Source organism: Arachis hypogaea, chromosome 9 (genome assembly GCF_003086295.3).
Source record: "Arachis hypogaea cultivar Tifrunner chromosome 9, arahy.Tifrunner.gnm2.J5K5, whole genome shotgun sequence".
In the NCBI taxonomy this organism is placed as follows: domain Eukaryota; kingdom Viridiplantae; phylum Streptophyta; class Magnoliopsida; order Fabales; family Fabaceae; genus Arachis; species Arachis hypogaea.
In genome coordinates this window covers 120,150,133-120,168,503 of record NC_092044.1, presented here as the reverse complement: position 1 = coordinate 120,168,503, position 18,371 = coordinate 120,150,133, and the positions used below count along the sequence as shown (strand labels likewise).

The window sequence follows — 18,371 nt, the reverse complement described above, 5'->3', positions numbered from 1 at the left end:
CCAAACAACAACAACTAAGCAAGATACCAAACTCGAGAAATACCAGAGAAATTTCCATAACTATATATCTTATCGGAAAAATTTTAAGTATACCAAGAATATCGATATTTCAATTGTTTTAACTATTGATTTAAATTAATATATATTATATATATATTTTTTATAATTCAGATTAATGGTTATATATATTTTTTATAATTCAGATTAATGGTTAAAACAACTAGTTAAAACAACTAGATCACTGGTATTCCCAGTATACTTGAAACTCTTCCTATAGTTATATACATAAATGTCAAGGACATTTGACGTGATAATATACGAATATTAACTACGATTATCGTAGGGTATAGGACCCACAACTTTTTAATAGGTGGGATTTTTGTCCTCATTGTCCATTTGTCCTTGCATCTAACAGGTTTCTAAAAACACAAGAAATCCATAAAACACAAGAAAGGAGCATGCGTTCAGATTGAGTGATTCGATAGTTTTTTTTTTCACTGAATTTGTGCTTAATTAAAAGGGTCCACATAAAAATGTAGAATGGAATGTGCTGTATTTTTTTCAACCTATGTGGGTATGCTGCTTCCAAAACACAAATTCACTTGCAATGACCGTACAAGTGTTTCCCATAACTGTGTACTACATTTTAATCATAGTGGTCAGCAAATATCACACACCCCATGTTAGAATCTGCTACTTGCATAACAAAAACTGAAACTTGCATTTACAATGCAAACAAATAACAATACAACATAAGACATCCCTGAAATCGAAAACTTGCTATTCCTTACATGCATAAACAATACACCACGAGACACTAGTCTAAAATCTAAACTTCTGTTTCTTCCTGATCATGAACTAAAAACAAAATGAGTAGACACCTTTTCACCAAGACAGATTCCTTTGAGTAAAGAGATGGTAAGGAGAATGCGAGATGACAAGAAATGACTATCCTACTTATTCTGTGCCAAAATAGGAAGAGCGGAAATACATGAAGCATAGCCTCAAGAAACACTGCTTCAGTGGGTGGCTTGGCTTGGAGTATGATCCACATCGCCACCACAACTCAATGAACCGCTGGCTGTTGCTGCCACCTAAGGACGACTAGACATGCCGCGGCCCCTTCCTCTTCCTGCATAGCCATAACCGTAACCCCTTCCATAATAACCACCACCTCGAGAGCGTCCACCACGGCCTCCCCAGCCACCACGGTGCCTTGAAAAATCACCAAAAGTCTGCAACACAAAGTAGTCGAACAATTTGAACAATTTGAACATTGTCCATGGATATGAGGTCAAGACAAGATACACATTACCTCAGTATCAATCTTGATTTGTTCAGAATATCTAACCCTTCCATTTTGTGAATCATGATCAAGTGCATTACAAGAAAGCGTGTCGAAGAAATCATCCTTGTTATAAACAGGCTGTGGAAACAATTAAAAACAGTCATAAGACAACAAAATTAAGTTCTCGACATAATTGACAGCAATGAGCTACACACACAATCGTAAGAGAACTACCTTGGCGTCCGTTTTTGATGTATCACCGTTGTCTTCATATTGACTGTCATCTTCATCACTTGCGTCCTCGCCATCTCTATCTTTTGAATGGGACTTATTGCTTTTACCTAGATGACCCCATACTTCATCCTTTTTGAACTTCTCATTCATTGCCATGAAATCAAAGTCTTCAGTGAATTTTGCAACTGGGCGTGAACCCTGTAAAAAATTAATCCAAGATTACAATACCTAAAATGGATTGTTACACTTAAGTTATCAATGTAAAAGAATCAAGTTAGTGAGAAAACAACAACAGGCAGAGTTACTCAAATTGCTTAACATCTGATAAAAAAAAACTCCGACACAAGAAGAGTGTAAATTCTTAAACCAAAAGGTTAACTACCCTATTGCCCTGAAACACACATGAAACTAACTTGAAAATTGCAAAATCTTCTAACAAGTTGATAAAACTTAGAAGTGTTGAAGAGAGCATTACCCCAGTCCCTCTTCCTCTTCCACTTCCACGTCCCCTGTATCCGTAGCCATGTTGAGTATGCATAGGAGCTCCCCCAGGCTGAAGAAAGCACGACCATATGTCAAGAGAATTTTCTCCGATAAAAAACCAAGGTATGAAAAGGAATAGCTTAATGTGCTCAATTATTTTATAATTGCCACTATTAAGCCCAATTGACATGTGATATCAATTCATTAATTAAAGAGAGAGCAAGAGGAGTACCCTCTGATTAGGCCGCGATGTTACTGGCAGTGGCAGTATTGGTGGCTGAGCTTCAGCAGAAACTGGAACAGATGGCTCTGGAGGTAATGTTGATAATGCAGGAACCACCTCAACATCCTTATGAGTTTGTGAAGGCTGAGATGAAGATACTACAGTTGGTCCAGATTGCAACAATTGACCTGGTGTTACCAAAGGAGGGGCTGGTGCATCCATATGTATAGAATTTGATGATCCAACAAGTGCAGGAGCTAATGGGGATGCACTTTGATATGGCAAGCTTGAACCAGAAATTGCATTAGGTTTGTTGACTGGTGGTACTACAGCACCTATATCGGGAGCTCCATTGGTAAAAGGAGTCAACGATGGTCGGTTAGTGGTGACTGGGGCTGCTGGAAGCGAAACAGCAGCAATCTTGTTTGGAACTGATACTGTCAAAGATTCAGGTGCTAGAGTAGTAGAAGGAGCTGGAGGCAAAGTTGATGGCATATTAGATGGAAATACAGAAGTGGCTGTCACACTAGCAGAACTAGCACTCAGTGGGAGCAAAGTTGATGGGAGACTAGATGGAGGTATAGAAGTAGCTGTTACATTGGCAGAACTAGTACTCAATGGGAGCAAAGCTGATGGGAGTTCTGGCAAATTTGAAGGTGCAGCTGGCAAAGAAGGGCTATAATTAGGAAACTGCATTGGCTGCTGCATAGATGAAGGCATTGATAACCCAGGTGGTGGTCGAAGCAAAGATTGCTGTTGTAACTGAGGAAGCCCATTTGGAGCACCATAATATCCCTGCCAATACATTGGTGGCATAGCTAGTCCACCACCATTTGCATTTGGGGCATTTGGAGAAGCTCCCCATGATCCTATGTTCCCTCCAGGTTGATATAAAGGTAATGGTCCTTGATAATTTGATCCATGGAGTCCTAGCTGTGTGTTTTGAGAACTAAAATCCGTCAAAGATCCAGTTACTGGAGGTATATTTGTAGATGTGGTGGTGACTGGGCGAGGATACTGAGACTACAAGGCAATTTCACATGTTAGTATGTGATTTTAAATCGATGCGTTGCGTATTCAAAAAGTTGCTTATCAACCTGAATAATAGCTGGATCAGCATTTATTGGTGGAGTAGGCTGGACAGGTGGAGAAGATTTAACCTGTAAATCCTGCAAAAAGTATTATAGGATGTTTCAGCCAATCTGGTTTAAATAAATCATTCAGAGTCCACATGCAGTAACATAAAGCAGATGTTGTGTAATAACATCGGAATATTCAATAAAATGACATAAGAAAATCCGGATCGGCTTCCTCCCTACTTCAATGTATACAAGATGTGATTTGCTGACAATTACTAGAAATAAACCTCTACATAAATTTGGGGATGAAGATAAATGCTAGAATATTTGCATCAATTACCCATTATTCCAATTCTTGTAGTATTAATTAGTCCTAGAGATAAAAATATCACATAATAACATGCAGTTCTTTCAAAAGAAAATTAACACAATAGACAACACCACATCAGCTATTCAACAAGGTAATAGTATTTGATCTGTATATGATACCTTGATGTCAGTCCCACGGAATAGTATATACTCGTACACCTTGTCACTTGGAGGAATCTGTGGACCATCTTTTTTCCTTCCTTCAGTTCCAAAAGATCGCACTGCACCACAAAACCCAAAGACTAAAGAATCAGTACACCAAAGCCGCTTTTGACGGTAAGACACCTATGAAGAAACCTTTGTCATTGTTTAATTACGCAAACAGAAATAATAGACTTCAACATTGAAAATGACATCCAATTTTATGCATTCGCAAGTTCATGACATCAACTAACACGCTCTTCATGTTCTTCATGAGCCAGATACATGTTATAATCAGCAAAACAAATTAATGCCTACTGCTGCCCTGACCATATGATGGGAATTTCAGAGGCTTTTACCATGACCAACACATAACTAAAGACTCACAAGTCACAATCATAATATTAAGTGGGGCACCAAACAAAAACACAAACCAAATGTCCAAAAGCCAAAGCATCGTCCAGTGAGAATGAAAATCGTAAGTCATAAAGAAAGCAAGACAACTTAGAAAACCAAAAAGCCAGATAGATTATCAAAAAGCCTTCAAACCACTGAAAACAATCTGAGATGTGGTAAAAACCTTTCAATTTCATTGTATAAATAGAAAAATGAAACCTCAATGGTAACAGAAAGTGGAAACCTTTTGAAAATCAGTTAGTGCTTACACCTTTTAAAGAAAAGAACCCTAAACAATCAGAAGTACAGAGCAATTTCTTCCCTCCAGAACAGATAATCATTTACAAAGCAGCATCACTAACCCTTTTATCGTTAGTAGCCATAATATAATCAATGATCAAACATACAATCACACTATAAACACTTACACATCAAAATTGCACGAAACAGCAAGAGAAGCACAATAATTCATAAAACTAAAACATAGACAAGTCACCACAAAGCTTTCAAACCAACTAAAAATACAATGACAAGAACCATATAACACCATACGAAGCTCAGATTCAAACTCAAGGTCAATCCACATGATAAAACCTTGCAATAAAAAAATCAACTCTTCATTGGAACACCCAAAAAAAAAAAGGAAATTCACACGAATTTCACTCAAAACAGATAAAACACGAATTTTCTTTTTACCATCATTTCAAAGATCTAAGACGCACATAACACCAAATTAAGCTGAAAATCGAAAGGGTTTTGAGAAAAAGTACCGTTTCGGAGGCCAATACTGGACTCATCGGTGTTGATATTGTAGAGAACACCTTCGTATCTGATCTCGCTCTTGGAGGTCAAGCTGATCAAGCAACCAATGTAGGAATCCGCGGCGGAACTCGAGCGAGAAGAGGCAGTATCGGAAGCCATAGCCTTAGCTTGCGAGGAAGAACAAAAACCATACACTGTGTTCCGCTGATTTTGTGACGGGAGAACGAATTTAGGGTTCGATCGGTTTTTGCTGGGTCTGAGAGAGATAGAGATTAGAGAGAGTGTGTAGGGGATAGGAAGTGAGAAAGCATTAACCAAAAAAGAAATTAACAATAAAAAAATTATTATAAATTAAAAAAAAATATTTTTCAAAAAAAATTAATCGACTTTTAATTTTTGAAACACGATTTTTTTTATTTAGCATTTAGGATAAATTTATTGTACCTACTGGCGAACCTTGTTATTTTTATAAGGTTAGTCATGTACACCAGCAAATTTTTAGTTTTTATGTAAATTCGTCAGATTTTGGACAAACTTCTATTTCAGATAGAATTAAAACTCCTCTTTCGCAAAGAAAAATAAAGACAATCACCAAAAGATAAAAGAAAAATAAAGACAATACAAAAAACCTTTTTCTTCATTCAAAAGTATATCAATATCTTCAAGTCTTCACAAAAAAATAAATCTTTTTTATGATGGTGGTAGCTATAAATTTTAACTCCGATCCATTCTTTCCTTCATCTACAATAAAAACAATTATTTTCTTATGGTCATTAAAATAAAATAAAATTATATTATATATATATATATATGCATCACCTATTAATATTAAAGTAATAAATAAAAAAATGAAAAATTTATGTTTTATACTATAGCATTACGCAATTTAATATATGTTTTATAAAATTAAATTTATGCTTTATGACATATATATATGTGTATAAAAACAATTTGAAGAAATTTAATTCTATCTCGAAATAAAGTTCGTCGAAAGTGCGACAATTCTATGTAAAATTAGAAGTTTGCTAGTGGGTATGGCAAACTCATCTTAAATACCACAAAAAAATATTTAAAAAATTAAAGTTTGATTAATTTTCTTCGAGAAACAAAGTTTTTTTAAAATTTATAATAAAAAACAATTGAAATTTAAACAACTAATGAAAAGATTTTGATTCCAAAAGAAAAAAATTCTAAAATTATAACTTATTTTTAAATAAATTATCATTTTAATATGTTGTACGATGAAATTGAATTTTAAAATTAACTAGTGTATGTGTTTGATATTCTGTACGAGATAATACATAAAATTATATAAAAAATTTATTAAAAAATTAAATAAAATATATATAATAATTATTATTATTATAAATATTTTATAAACTTATAATTAAAATCAAATTTTTAGGATTTTTAATATTAAAATATTAAAAATAATTAGTATTTACCTTAATCAATTTGAATTTGTTGAGTAATCATCTTACTCGTTCGCTTAAACAACTATTAAGAGTTAGAATCTCGGCTTGTGTGTGTAGCAATCCATTGGCTAGCGGTAAACCCTTAATAAATGAAGCATCAATACGTGGTTAGACTTGGCAGAGTACCCGAATACGCAGGTACCCAACCCGTCCATATCCGGTTGGAGAGAGTAATAACTTGACCCAAGTCGGGGCAGATTTTGCTCAAGATATGGCATGGTCAAATTTAGGGTATACCCGCCCTAGATATATACATATAAACACTTTTTAGGAATTAAGATTTGCCTTACATCACAGATTTAGTGATTTACAGCGTCAGTTCATACTCTATAGCTATGCAACAGAAACCCAATCATCCTCACTTAGAGTCTTTTTCTTCTCTGCTTCTTCACAAAAAATCTCATAGCTCCCGTCATTGTCGTGGCTGAGCCCATCGGCGCCTACCTCTTCACAGCTCCCATCTTCCTTCACAGCTCATATCGCCATCGCTGTTTATCTCGTTACCGCTGTTGAATCCATTGCCACCTTTCTCCTACCGAGTCCTTTTTCTCTAGGTAAATTTCTCTCTCTCTCTTTCTCTCTCTCTCTCATTGTGAGTCTGTTAACTTCTCTTCTTCTTCTACAGACTCATCATTTGTCGCCGTCGCTATGAGCCCGGGCGTTGCCGTTGTAGTTTCATCTGAGTTTGTCACCGAATAAAATAAAATTGTTATTCAAGTTGGACCAGTTGGAAATAGGTATGCATGAGATTATTTTTGCATGTAATTTCTAAATTTTCTCATCCAAATTTGATTTATGTGATTGAGTATTTTAATATGGCGATTATCGTGGTCGCGTTGTGACACTAATGTGATAAAAGCTATGGTAATTTCATAACTAATATATGAGACAGACCAGATTATTAAAATAATCAGAGAAATAATATGCATATGTGCGCATAGAATTTATAAGATGTGATTATCTTAGGAAAATATATATGTATAGCCCAAGTGGAAGATTGTTAGGAAATTATTATTTCTTAATATATTTATGGGCAATACATATATTAATTATAATCGTAAATTTAGTAATTTCACATTAAATGACTTATATAACGGTGATCTCATTTATTATCGTTATTATTTTTTATTTGGATAAATGAGATTAAAACCATATAGTTGTATTAATTGAAATGAGATTATTATTATTAATGCCATATAAATATTAAAATTGTACTAATGTATTAATTGAAATACATTATTTGAATAAAAAGTTGCAAGAATTCTAAAATTTATTAACTTTAATTGCTTAAATTAGCATAAAATAAGAAAGAGATGATTAATCAGATTAAATAAATTAAACAATATTTCTCAACAAAGCAAATGTCACAATAATTATATTACTAATTAAAAAAATCAATTCAATCAATTCAAATTTCTATTTAAAATAGACAATTAAAGATCACCAATAAATAAAAATAAATGGGATATAATAACGAATAATTTTGGTAGTATAATTAATTAAATAAAATTATTATATATAATTTTATTTTTTACCTTATTATAATTTAAGTTAACATTAATGGTAAAAAACTAATTTTAAATAGTCCTAATTTGTATTTTACAACATAATTAAAGCACAATTCATAATTTTTTATTTTGTAATTAATTAACATATTTTAAATTTTTTGGTTAAGTCTTCTATATTTTATGATTGATAAATTTTCTCTAGAAACACAAATTTGTGATGAATTATTATAATTATAATTAATTAAGAAAATAAAAAAAATTATAAAAAATTAAATAAAAGATTCAAAAACATAGTAAAAATTTATTTTGAAGCTAAAAATTTGTCAAGTGTTCTAACAAATTTAAAAATTTGTATCTTATTATATAATTAATTTTGTTACTCACTTCAACTTCATTATCCCTTTGTATCCAAAAAAATATATAATATCACACTTATTTCAAAAAAATGAAACTCTTCAAATACACAGTATAATATATAATTTAAGAACAATAAGATAAAAAAAAATATCTAGATTTTTATAATAGTATTTAAAATTTTCAATGATGATAATATAAAGTTTAAATCTACCAATTCTATATCTCAATTTAATAGTTACCCTTTGCACATCTTATTTAAATTTGAATTTTAAAATTTAATTTGTATTCCGGGGGTTACCTGAAACGTTGATTTGGGTTTGAACGTTAGGTCTAGATCCCTTTGTGTGGCAACGTCTGACTTATTGTACCGAGGTTCCGCCTGTCCGAGTTCCTCGTGAAGAGGTTGGGGTGGTACCTGAAAGAGACTCTGATACTTAAGTTAACAAGGGCTTCAAGCAGGTTTTTAATAGATTAGAACGTGAGTTATACCTGGGGGTGCGAGTATATTTATAGTAGAATTGCTAACCACCTTTATTGAAGTGATCTTATTTTTTCTGATAGATAAGCGCTCCCTTTTTCTTGGGAGTTTGTTAAGATTCACCTTCTAGATGAGGCCGAGATTCTAGGAAGCAGTTTGTGTGCACCGAATAAGTAGGGCTTTTGCCCTTTGGAGTCGGTTGTCCGACCTCTTCAAAGAGGTCGGACTTATCATGAGGTCCACCTTTTTTGTGGCTATTTAAGTGTTGTTGGGCCTGGCTTTTGTACATTGGGTCAGGGTATGAACAGTGCCCTTGCTTGAGTTCGTCTTTTTTTGAAGGTCATGCTCAAGCATCTCGTGGCCTCTGCTATGCACATCGGGTTTGGGCTCGTCGGTCTATCCAACGTGTTTAAAATTTTGAACGATGATGGGGTTTTAATGACAGACGATTAATGTGCGGTAGCTGTTCCTGGGGATCCGTGCTTACTTAAAGAGGTGTGAGAGAGTCATTTCTAATTTATTTCCCCTTATAAAGGGGACTTTCGATCTCTTCTTCTCCTTCCTTCATTGTTTTTTTGAAAGATCATTTTGAAAATACTTCTTTGAGTCCTTTCAATCCCCTTTGCTTCTTCAAGGCTTCGTTTCTTGGCTTCTTGAAGAATTTTTGTTTTGGCGTGAGGATTGTTCAAGTTTTTGCTGTTCTCAAGCGTGCTCTTCCTTTCTTTTCGTAGTCTTCTTTGAGGTTGGTTTTTCTTTTTTCCCTCAAATTCTCTTTTATGCTTTGTATGAGACTTGCTATTTTGCTGTTGCATTTTCCTTTTTAATGGAAATCTATTTTTACTTTTCTTGTGAGCTTGATGCGAAGCATTTATAGAAGTAGGAAACGTCTAAAACGATTTTGAAAGTCTTTCCTTTGTTTGAAAGGCTCTTCATTTGTTTTTGGTGTTGCTGCTGTCTTTTGTGTACTATGCTGCCCCTAATGATGTGCTCTTTGTACTTAATGTTGTATCGAAGGGGCACCATTTTGTTGCTGGTAGGAAAATATTTTCGAAAAGGCTGGATATATCTTGATTTAGCAGCTTTTGCCCGACTTCTTTTTTTTTTTTTAAATTACGTCCGTCTTGTTTAGTGATAGCCTTCTTTTACTTTTCATTTGTAGGTATAGCGTGTATGTCTCGCAAAGTTATCTTGAATATGTCGACTAAGGTTCCCCCTGCTCTTCGAGCTTGGGTAGATAGCACTGTTTTAGGTTGTGTCCTAGTTACTGACAAAGTATTGTGAGGCATTTCGTAGATACCATAGAATTTGTGAGAATAGGGAGGATGAGAGGAACTATGTTCTAGAACCACCCAATCCTGAGGAGAGAGTCTATTTTTCTCCTATAGTGGAGTCTGAACAACCTTTCTTTTATGCCTATCATTGCTTTTTTATCCGACTTGATGTCCGACTTCCTTTCACCGATTTTGAAATGGAGGTATTACGATCTTCTAACCTTGCCCCTTCTCAACTGCACCCGAACTCCTGGACTTTCATGAAAATGTTTTAGCTCTTGTGTAGAGAATTAGATGTTCAGCCTACTTTGAATGTTTTCTTTTATCTTTTTGTGGCCACCAAACCATATAGTTCCACCAAGAAGTCGAAGTGGATATCCTTCTGAGCTGTTCAAGGTCGGAAGGCTTTTTCCATCTTTAACGATTCTTTCCATGACTTTGAAAATTACTTTTTTAAAATCACGAGTGCTGTGGATGCCCAACCTTTCTTCCTGCCTGAGAACCAATAGCCCCCCTTTCCCCTATACAGGCAAGATACCCTTAACATCGTTAGGCGTGATCTGATTGATTTAGATGATACAGAGAGGGGGGTTGTGGATTTGATTTTGGGAACTTGGGGCCAGGATCCCCATTTGGACATGAAAAGATACTTGGGAGATCCCAGCCTTCTGAAAGCCGACCTTGGTAGCCCCCCTTCATTTACTTGTTGAATTTTCACTTTCATTCTTGCCATTTTTTTTTACGTTGCTTTGTTTTACTTTGAAGAGAGTATGGCTCCCAAGCCTTCCATGAAGTTTCTGAGAAACACCAAGAAGATAGTCGTGACCCGAAACCTTCAGTAGCAGAGAGAGGTCGGGGAGGGGTCGTTTCTGAAAGAGACCAGGATCCCAGTCCGATCTTTCCCTAGGAAGAGGCCGGAACCAGGTCCTCTGGCCCTCAAGTGGACATCCCGACTCCTTTGTCCTGACTTATATCTTCTGATTCTACTCCCTCTCCTACGGAGCCCACTCTGAAGAAGCAGAGGGTGGATGGGGAGGAGAGAATATATGACAAGAACTTCGATGCTCTTGCCTGGGCGGAAGAGAACCTCATTCCTTGTCACTTTGTAAGTATAGACGACATGGCAGTACAAAACCATATCCGTACCCTAGCACGTGGTGGACTTCAGACTGTGGGGTTTTGTGCCCAGCTGGCTAAAGAGCTAAGGGACTCTCCCATTCAAGTTACCACCAGCACCCTTGTAATAGCTCGGGAAGGTGTGGAGAGGCTGAGTGAAATTAAAAAGGAGCTGGAAAAGAAGCAGAAAACCCTGAATGCCGGCTTTGAGAGAGCTCGGAAAAGAGCCACCAAGTCAGAGCAGTTGCCACCTTGGCCGAAGAAAAGGCCAAAAAGTACCAGGAGAGTTATACCCGAACTTTTGGGGAGAGGTTGGCTCGGGAGGAAGAGCTGGAGAGATTGAAGGATGAGCTCGCTGGCTTCCAGGAGTTAGCCGCTGCGGGCATGGATGAGATGTTTGAGAATTTGAAGGCCCATGTTAGGGTCCTGGCTCCCGACCTTGATCTCTCCTTGCTTAGTACTAACTGATGGTTTCAGTGGCTAAGAGAAGGGGGGGTTGAATCTTAGCCCCATTTTCTGATGTTAACACTTGCTAACCTTCAGAGAAGTCTTTTCTGTTTTTGCTCGTCACTGGACACGAGCAACTTTGTTTTGTCTCGTCCCTTGCCACGAGACTTTTCTTTTTGTCTCGTCACTTGGCACGAGATAATTCTGGTTTTTGCTCCTATGTAGTATAAAACAGAAATGGAGTAGAAAGGAGAAGAAGATTACACCAGATATATCCTGGTTCAGCTACTAAGTGCAGTGCAGCCTACATCCAGTCTCCATCACAAACATGATGAAATTTCACTATAATCAATATGATTACAACTTGTAAAGTGCTAACCCAACTTACAAGGGGATTCCCACAGAATCATGATACACAACATAGATGAACAAAGGACCTCTAAGACATCTATGGCTTTTTCTTTTAATTTTGCACTCTCTACCTTTTTCCGCTCTATGGCTTTTTCATACAAACCTCACTTGTTTGCCTTTTTCCATGAGACTCAAGACATGACAAAATTAAACAGAAAAATACTTAAACAGAATACATTGAAGGAGAAGAGAAAACTGTTAGCTCAGGTAGCTCTGAGAACACTGTGCCTTGCACTCTCAAATTTTTCTCCTTGCTTCAAACAGTGGTTGTTCCCCCTTTTTAAAGAAGAGGAAAGCCTCCACACTTGAAGCCAAAACCGAACCAACTTCTTCCTCCTTCAACAAACACAGAACTGGTTCGGCCACTTAGAGAGAGAAGAGATAACCATGTAAAACCCAACATGCAATTACCTCTAGTCCTTTCTTGATCATCACCCTTCATCAATCCGAGCTCTCCATCCTTGGCTTCCTCTCCAAGATGGATTTCTGGCCCTTGATGCTTCATGATGATGATGACTTCATCTGCTTCAATCTCTGCCTTCAACCATCACTTCGCCACTCTAGCTACTCCCTGTGGTGGTTGAACAGAATCAAAGACAAGCCATGCTTCAAGAATCTCTCCTCTTGGCCGAATCTTCAACGTCCATTTTTGAGCATGTAAGGCTCAAGATAGCCTCACCAAATCTAACCACATTTGGTAAGTATCTTAGCCACATCTCACTTTTATTTTGGTGTGTTTTCTTGCCATCATTAGCTTGATGGTCTTGATGCATGTAGCTTCTTCCTTTTCTTTGTTGATGAGCACAGCGTCCATGGTTTATTGGACAAAGACCGAAGAAGGAAGAAGAAAGAGATGAGAGAGAATGAAAGAATCTGAAGAAAAGCAATGTAAAGTGGTTAAACACATTAATTTGAGAATAGCTTGCTTTTACTTCCCTTAGCTTAGAGTGGCGTGTTTGTCATAATAGCCATCAATCAAATCAGCTGAATTTCTCTCTCATGTTCCCCATGCATTAATTGACAATATAATAGATTTTGAAATCCATCACATGGTTAAAGGCTTGGTTCCGTTGGAAGCACTTTGCTTTCATTTTTCCTTGGTTTCGGACCAAGCTTGGAACCTTTTATCACTAATAGAATTTGGGCTTGTAACATTGAGATTAAAACTGGCCCATTTGATTAACATTTACTTTCCTGATAAAATTGATTTCGGATAAAGCATAGAGCACATAAGAAAGCATTTGTTTGGGCTTGCAACAATAATGTTTATTCTGACCCATTTAATAATTCAGCCTCATATAGCAATGCTGATTTTTAATTTTGGGCTAGCAACATCTTTGTTTTCCGCCCAAGGTAAAATCTGCACAACAAAATTATTAATTAAGCAAATATGAATTAAGACCAAATTAATAATTTTGTAATTTAATATTTTAATAATGTTTGTTCATCATTAAAATTTAATAAGAGTTTTCCAAACTCATCACTAACAATGTGGTGGAGGATGGGAAAATAGTCCCTGCCCCTGATTCTAATGAGGAGGGGCCTCTTCCCGACCCGAAGACTTCAGGTCCCCAAGTTTACCCGACCTCTTCTTCAGGGGCTCGATTTAAAGAAGTTGTGGTGGAAACCTCTTTCGCTACTCCTTAGGTAATTTTGGTCGTTCTGGTCTCTATGCTTCCTCTGGCTTCTTCGGCTGAAGGTGCAGATGTTGTGACCGGAGAGAAGCTTGGTCCCCTCATGGGTGAAAAGTCATGATCTCTTTTTTTATGTCAATCTTTTATGGTAACCCGGCATGTGGGTTTTCAACATTAGAACTTTTTAATAGCTAGTGGCTTTGTGAACACTTTACTTTTTCTTTTAGTTGCTCTTTCAACTTTTAAGTAATGTTCAGAATTTGTAATGCTTTTTTTAATTTCCTTAATTTCCTTTCTTGGCTCCGACTTCGTGTAGTCAGCTTCTTTTCAAGTTAGTTTTGCAACTCTGTTTTTTATTTGACTTGTTTGGAGATCATTTTGTAAGAGTTGCTTGTATAACTTCCTACATTAACTTGTACCTCGTCGCTTCATCTTGCTAACCACTTTAGGTCGGGCAATGGTTTTTATGGTTTATCAAGCTTAAATTAAGGCGTTTGAAATAGGAAACTTTGAAAAAAGATAAATAGATTAGAAATTTTATTAATGTGTAAAATTCTTTTACAGAGATAGTTACTAAAGGCTTAAGTGTCTCTAGCCCTTGTCTTGGTACCTCATTAAAAAACCCTTTTCATTGGGAAAAAGAGTGCACCTTAGTTCAAGGCTTCTAGCTATAATATCTTTTCAGGTTACAAACGTGCCAGGACCTCGAGAGCTCCTGCCCTTGGAGGTCGAATACCTTATAATAACCTTTGCCTAGGACCTCAGTTATCTTATAAGGTCCTTTCCAGTTTGCAGCCAACTTTTCTTTGTCCGACTGATGCGTCCCGATATCATTTCGGATCAGGATGAGGTCGTTGGTGACAAATCTTCTTTTGATCACCCTTTGGTTGTATCTTAGAGCCATCCTATGCTTCAAGGCTTCCCCTCTAATCCGAGCTCTTTCTCGGACTTCTAGGTAGAGGTTGAGTTCTTCGGTTTGCGCTTGGGGGTTGACTCCTTCGTTGTAGAATATGACCCTAGGTGTTTCTTCATTTATTTCTATGGGAATCATTGCCTCCATTTTGTAAGCAAGTCAGAAGGGTGATTCTCTCGTTGTGGAGTGTGGGGTGGTCCACTATGCCCACAACACTTGAGGGAGTTTGTCAGCTCAAGTTCCTTTTGCATTTTGTACTCGGCGTTTTAGCCCAATCAGTATGATTTTGTTTGCTGCTTCGACTTGTCCATTGGTCTGAAGGTGCTCTATCGAAGTGAACTAGTGCTTACTCTTTAGGTCGATCACCAAGTTCCTGAAACTTGAGTCGGTAAATTATCAATATATTTAAAAATTGCCTCTATGTGACATTCACATGATATTTATACCTAACACGTCCAGATATTATCGATTATAAAGATTTTTTAGACCAACTTATCAAATTGTTAAAGATTGGTTAGAGTTTTTTGAATTATGAAAAAATATTTTGTCCTTTAAACAAATAGATAAAAAACAAAAAAAATTATTCTAATAATAGAAAATAATAATATCATTCTATTTGAATATTATATTATTTTTTTATAAATTCATACAAAATAGGCTTGCCAATTCATGGCACTTGTCATGTAGGTGCATTTTATAATTTTTTTAAATATCAATTAAATAAATCAAGTATTGCGCTAAGTATGGCTATTTTTTTTAAATTATAGTAATGTTTCTTTTTGAAAAGTTATTGTGCTAAGTTTGTTAACAGATTATCTATTCATACATTTAAATGTTTTTGTTTTTTTTTCATCGCGATTTCGTTTTTAATACGCTTTTAGTTTATCAATTTTTTTCTTTAAATGATGATGTAATTAGTATTAGCATTTAAGAATAATTAGTATTAGTATTTGTTTTCGAAAACTATAATTGAAATTAGAAAATTGAGATACAGTGGTGATTAGAGATTAAAACTAAAATTTTAGTGTGAGGATACAAAATTTCAAATTTTTTAATACTTCTAAAAAATAAGAACACAAGAGACTAAAATTTTAAAAAACGAAGACTAAAACTTTAATAACATTTATTTTCAAAAATATCTTTATTTAACTTTTTAAATTACAAATCTACTCATCAATTTTTATATTTATCTTAAACTAAATATAATACTAGGACATAACTTAGTCGAATATATTTTACATTGAAATAATACAAATACTGTCTTTGTCTTCCAGTCCTCTCAATTTCAGTCTCCCTCCAAACGCAATCTTAAAGACACATGTTAAGATTATAAATTAATAAAATTCAAGTTTTTAATGCATTTATTTTATATTTACTAGAAAACTTACAATTTTTTATTAATAGTAGTCTTATTATATGTCCTAAGAGCACATATTAACTAAATCCAAATTATAATTAAAAAACACTAATTACTCATTTAAAGATGTAGAAGATAATAAGTAGAAATTATTAGAAATACTCTCCAGATTTAAAAAATAAAGAATAAAATATTATTTTAGTTATTTATATTTGGACTAAATCTTAATTTGGTCCTTAATGTTTTAAACGTCATATTTTAGTCCCAAAAATTTAAATGGGTGTAATATTGTCCTATAGTTAAATTTGACACGAACAATAAACATGTTTAAGAGCCAATACAATGTTCATATCAATACTAAAGAAAATCGACCAACCAATAATCACTAATGTAAAAACTTTTTCATTAATTATTCGAGTTAAATTTAACGGTAAAACAACATTTAATATGTTTAGAACTTTTTAAGATTAAAATAGAATGTTTAAAATAGTTGAGACTAAATTAGAATTTGATCTGAACTACCCAAATACTACTCTATCCAAAAAATAAAAACAATTAAGAAGTAAAGATTTTGGCGCTGATACAATAGTACCTGAATAATGTTATCAACAAAATACTCTTTGAAAGATTTTAATTGGCAAGCGTGTCCCTTGACTCACCTGAGCACATCTTCCACGAGAAATATGCTAAGGTGGCCACCAAATTTTAATAACATGGTATGTTTCTTTAGCTAATTATTGAGTTATTTTTTATAATTAATTTAACAATTACAAACTAAAAAAAATTCTCCAATTCTTTTGCCCTAAGCTACCCCATCTACAAGAGAATTTTTTATTTAAATAAATAAAATAAATATTTTAATTGTTGAAATAAATAATTATAAAAATTATTATCGAAATACATTCCCAAACCTTTTCTCGTTTACAACGTAAAGGAGATAAGCATGAATGTATCTCGTTTGTACTGTAAACGAGATGAGGTTGGAGGACGCCTATATATACATAGTAAGGTACGCCCCTGAGCTCACAAATAGTTCCGAGACAATAACTCTGCAGTGCCTGCAGCAGTTTCGGAACCTTGTTGTATGACTCCTCCCAATTTCCATATATCTGTGCAATTGCCTTTTACTTTGCCATGCAGATCTTTCTGTAGGAGGATTTGAAGTGATAGTTCTGCCGGACTGCACATTACAGGACAGGGATGCTGACGGATGGGTTGGACTGTATCAACGGCAGGATGACCTTGTAGATGAGGCCGCTATCCAATTGTCGATGGTCTTGGGACATGGTGGGTGCTGGACAAGTATGCGCTCCACCAACCCTCCGGACCTCCCTAATGAAATAAAACATCTATGGTTGGAAACTACTCAACATATAGCAATCATAAATGAGTAAGTACACTTCAATTAAACTTGAACTCACTAATATTCGAGGTTCTGTCGAAGAGAAACACAGAGACTCCATGGACATCCATTTGCAGCTTGACGACAATGCACATGGCACTTTAATCGGTCCGATTCGACCACTTGGTACTCAACACTTATGTGAATATTGTAGTTCTTCACACCCTACATTACTGCATCTCAGCATTTGAATATGTGGCCGACCCGAAACTCAACCCCATCGTCTAGGTTGTAATCCTCTTTTCCGGTGTTGGAGATAGGAAATTTCTCATGCATGGTGTCTAGATTCAATGTATGATAGTAACTTGGTACATCTGATAGTGCCGGAATCGGGGGTGGATGGGGTGGGGGGGGGGGGCGAACATAGCGCAACGATGTCTCGTCCGGTATCTCCGTTACAAACTCATCCTCATCATCATCTTCAAAAGAATCACTATCGTTGCTATCCGTAACATACTCTTCGTCGAAGTCTTCTTTACCCACCTCTATGTCTTCCATTGGTATGGCAGTCTGAATCGGTGGTGGTGTGAGAAGTGGGTCATCCTACACAAATATCGAGTGTACAGAACCACCACCACCAACATCACCAACCTTGGTGGAAAGCTCCATCACTTATTCTGCCATGATTCTCCCATGGATATCGAACATGAGTCGCACATGGTCGTCGCCGAGGAGCCTAAATAGTCGAAACTGAAAAACTCCATTATCAACAGTGCTAGTAACCTACATCCCACCCTTCCAATCTCTCTTCTCCCTGTGCCACCAAGGTTGCTCAATATCAAACTTTTCAACTCGGACAACGAACTTACGCGCTGAGTGCACAATAGTAACGGATTCTTACACTCAAATGAGATATACCTGTGTCACGCGCATGTACCTTATCTCGTTTACAGTGTAAACGAGATACGTGCATATTTATCTCGTTTACACTGTAAACGAGATAAGGCTAGAGAACAGATTTCGGTAATTATTTTTATAATTATTTATTTTAGTAATTAAAACATTTATTTTATTTATTTAAATAAAA

General features: G+C 35.6%; 1 protein-coding gene across 2 annotated transcripts; it reads right to left on the bottom strand.

Moving 5' to 3' along the window:
- Window positions 1-534: 534 nt before the first annotated feature.
- On the bottom strand, window positions 535-5,597 carry LOC112712705 (protein decapping 5). Of its 2 annotated transcripts, none has more exons than XM_025765639.3 (8): window positions 4,984-5,597; window positions 3,797-3,897; window positions 3,326-3,397; window positions 2,238-3,251; window positions 1,998-2,075; window positions 1,523-1,720; window positions 1,316-1,426; window positions 535-1,235 (listed from the first exon to the last, which is right to left on the bottom strand). In XM_025765639.3, exons 1-8 carry the CDS (start codon window positions 5,132-5,134, stop codon window positions 1,095-1,097), a joined length of 1,866 nt encoding a protein of 621 aa, XP_025621424.1. In that variant the 5' UTR covers window positions 5,135-5,597; the 3' UTR covers window positions 535-1,094. The 2 variants fall into 2 exon arrangements, with proteins under 2 accessions (XP_025621424.1, XP_025621425.1); XM_025765640.3 differs by having other exon boundaries at window positions 2,238-3,245; window positions 4,984-5,455.
- Between the last annotated feature and the right edge of the window lie 12,774 nt (window positions 5,598-18,371).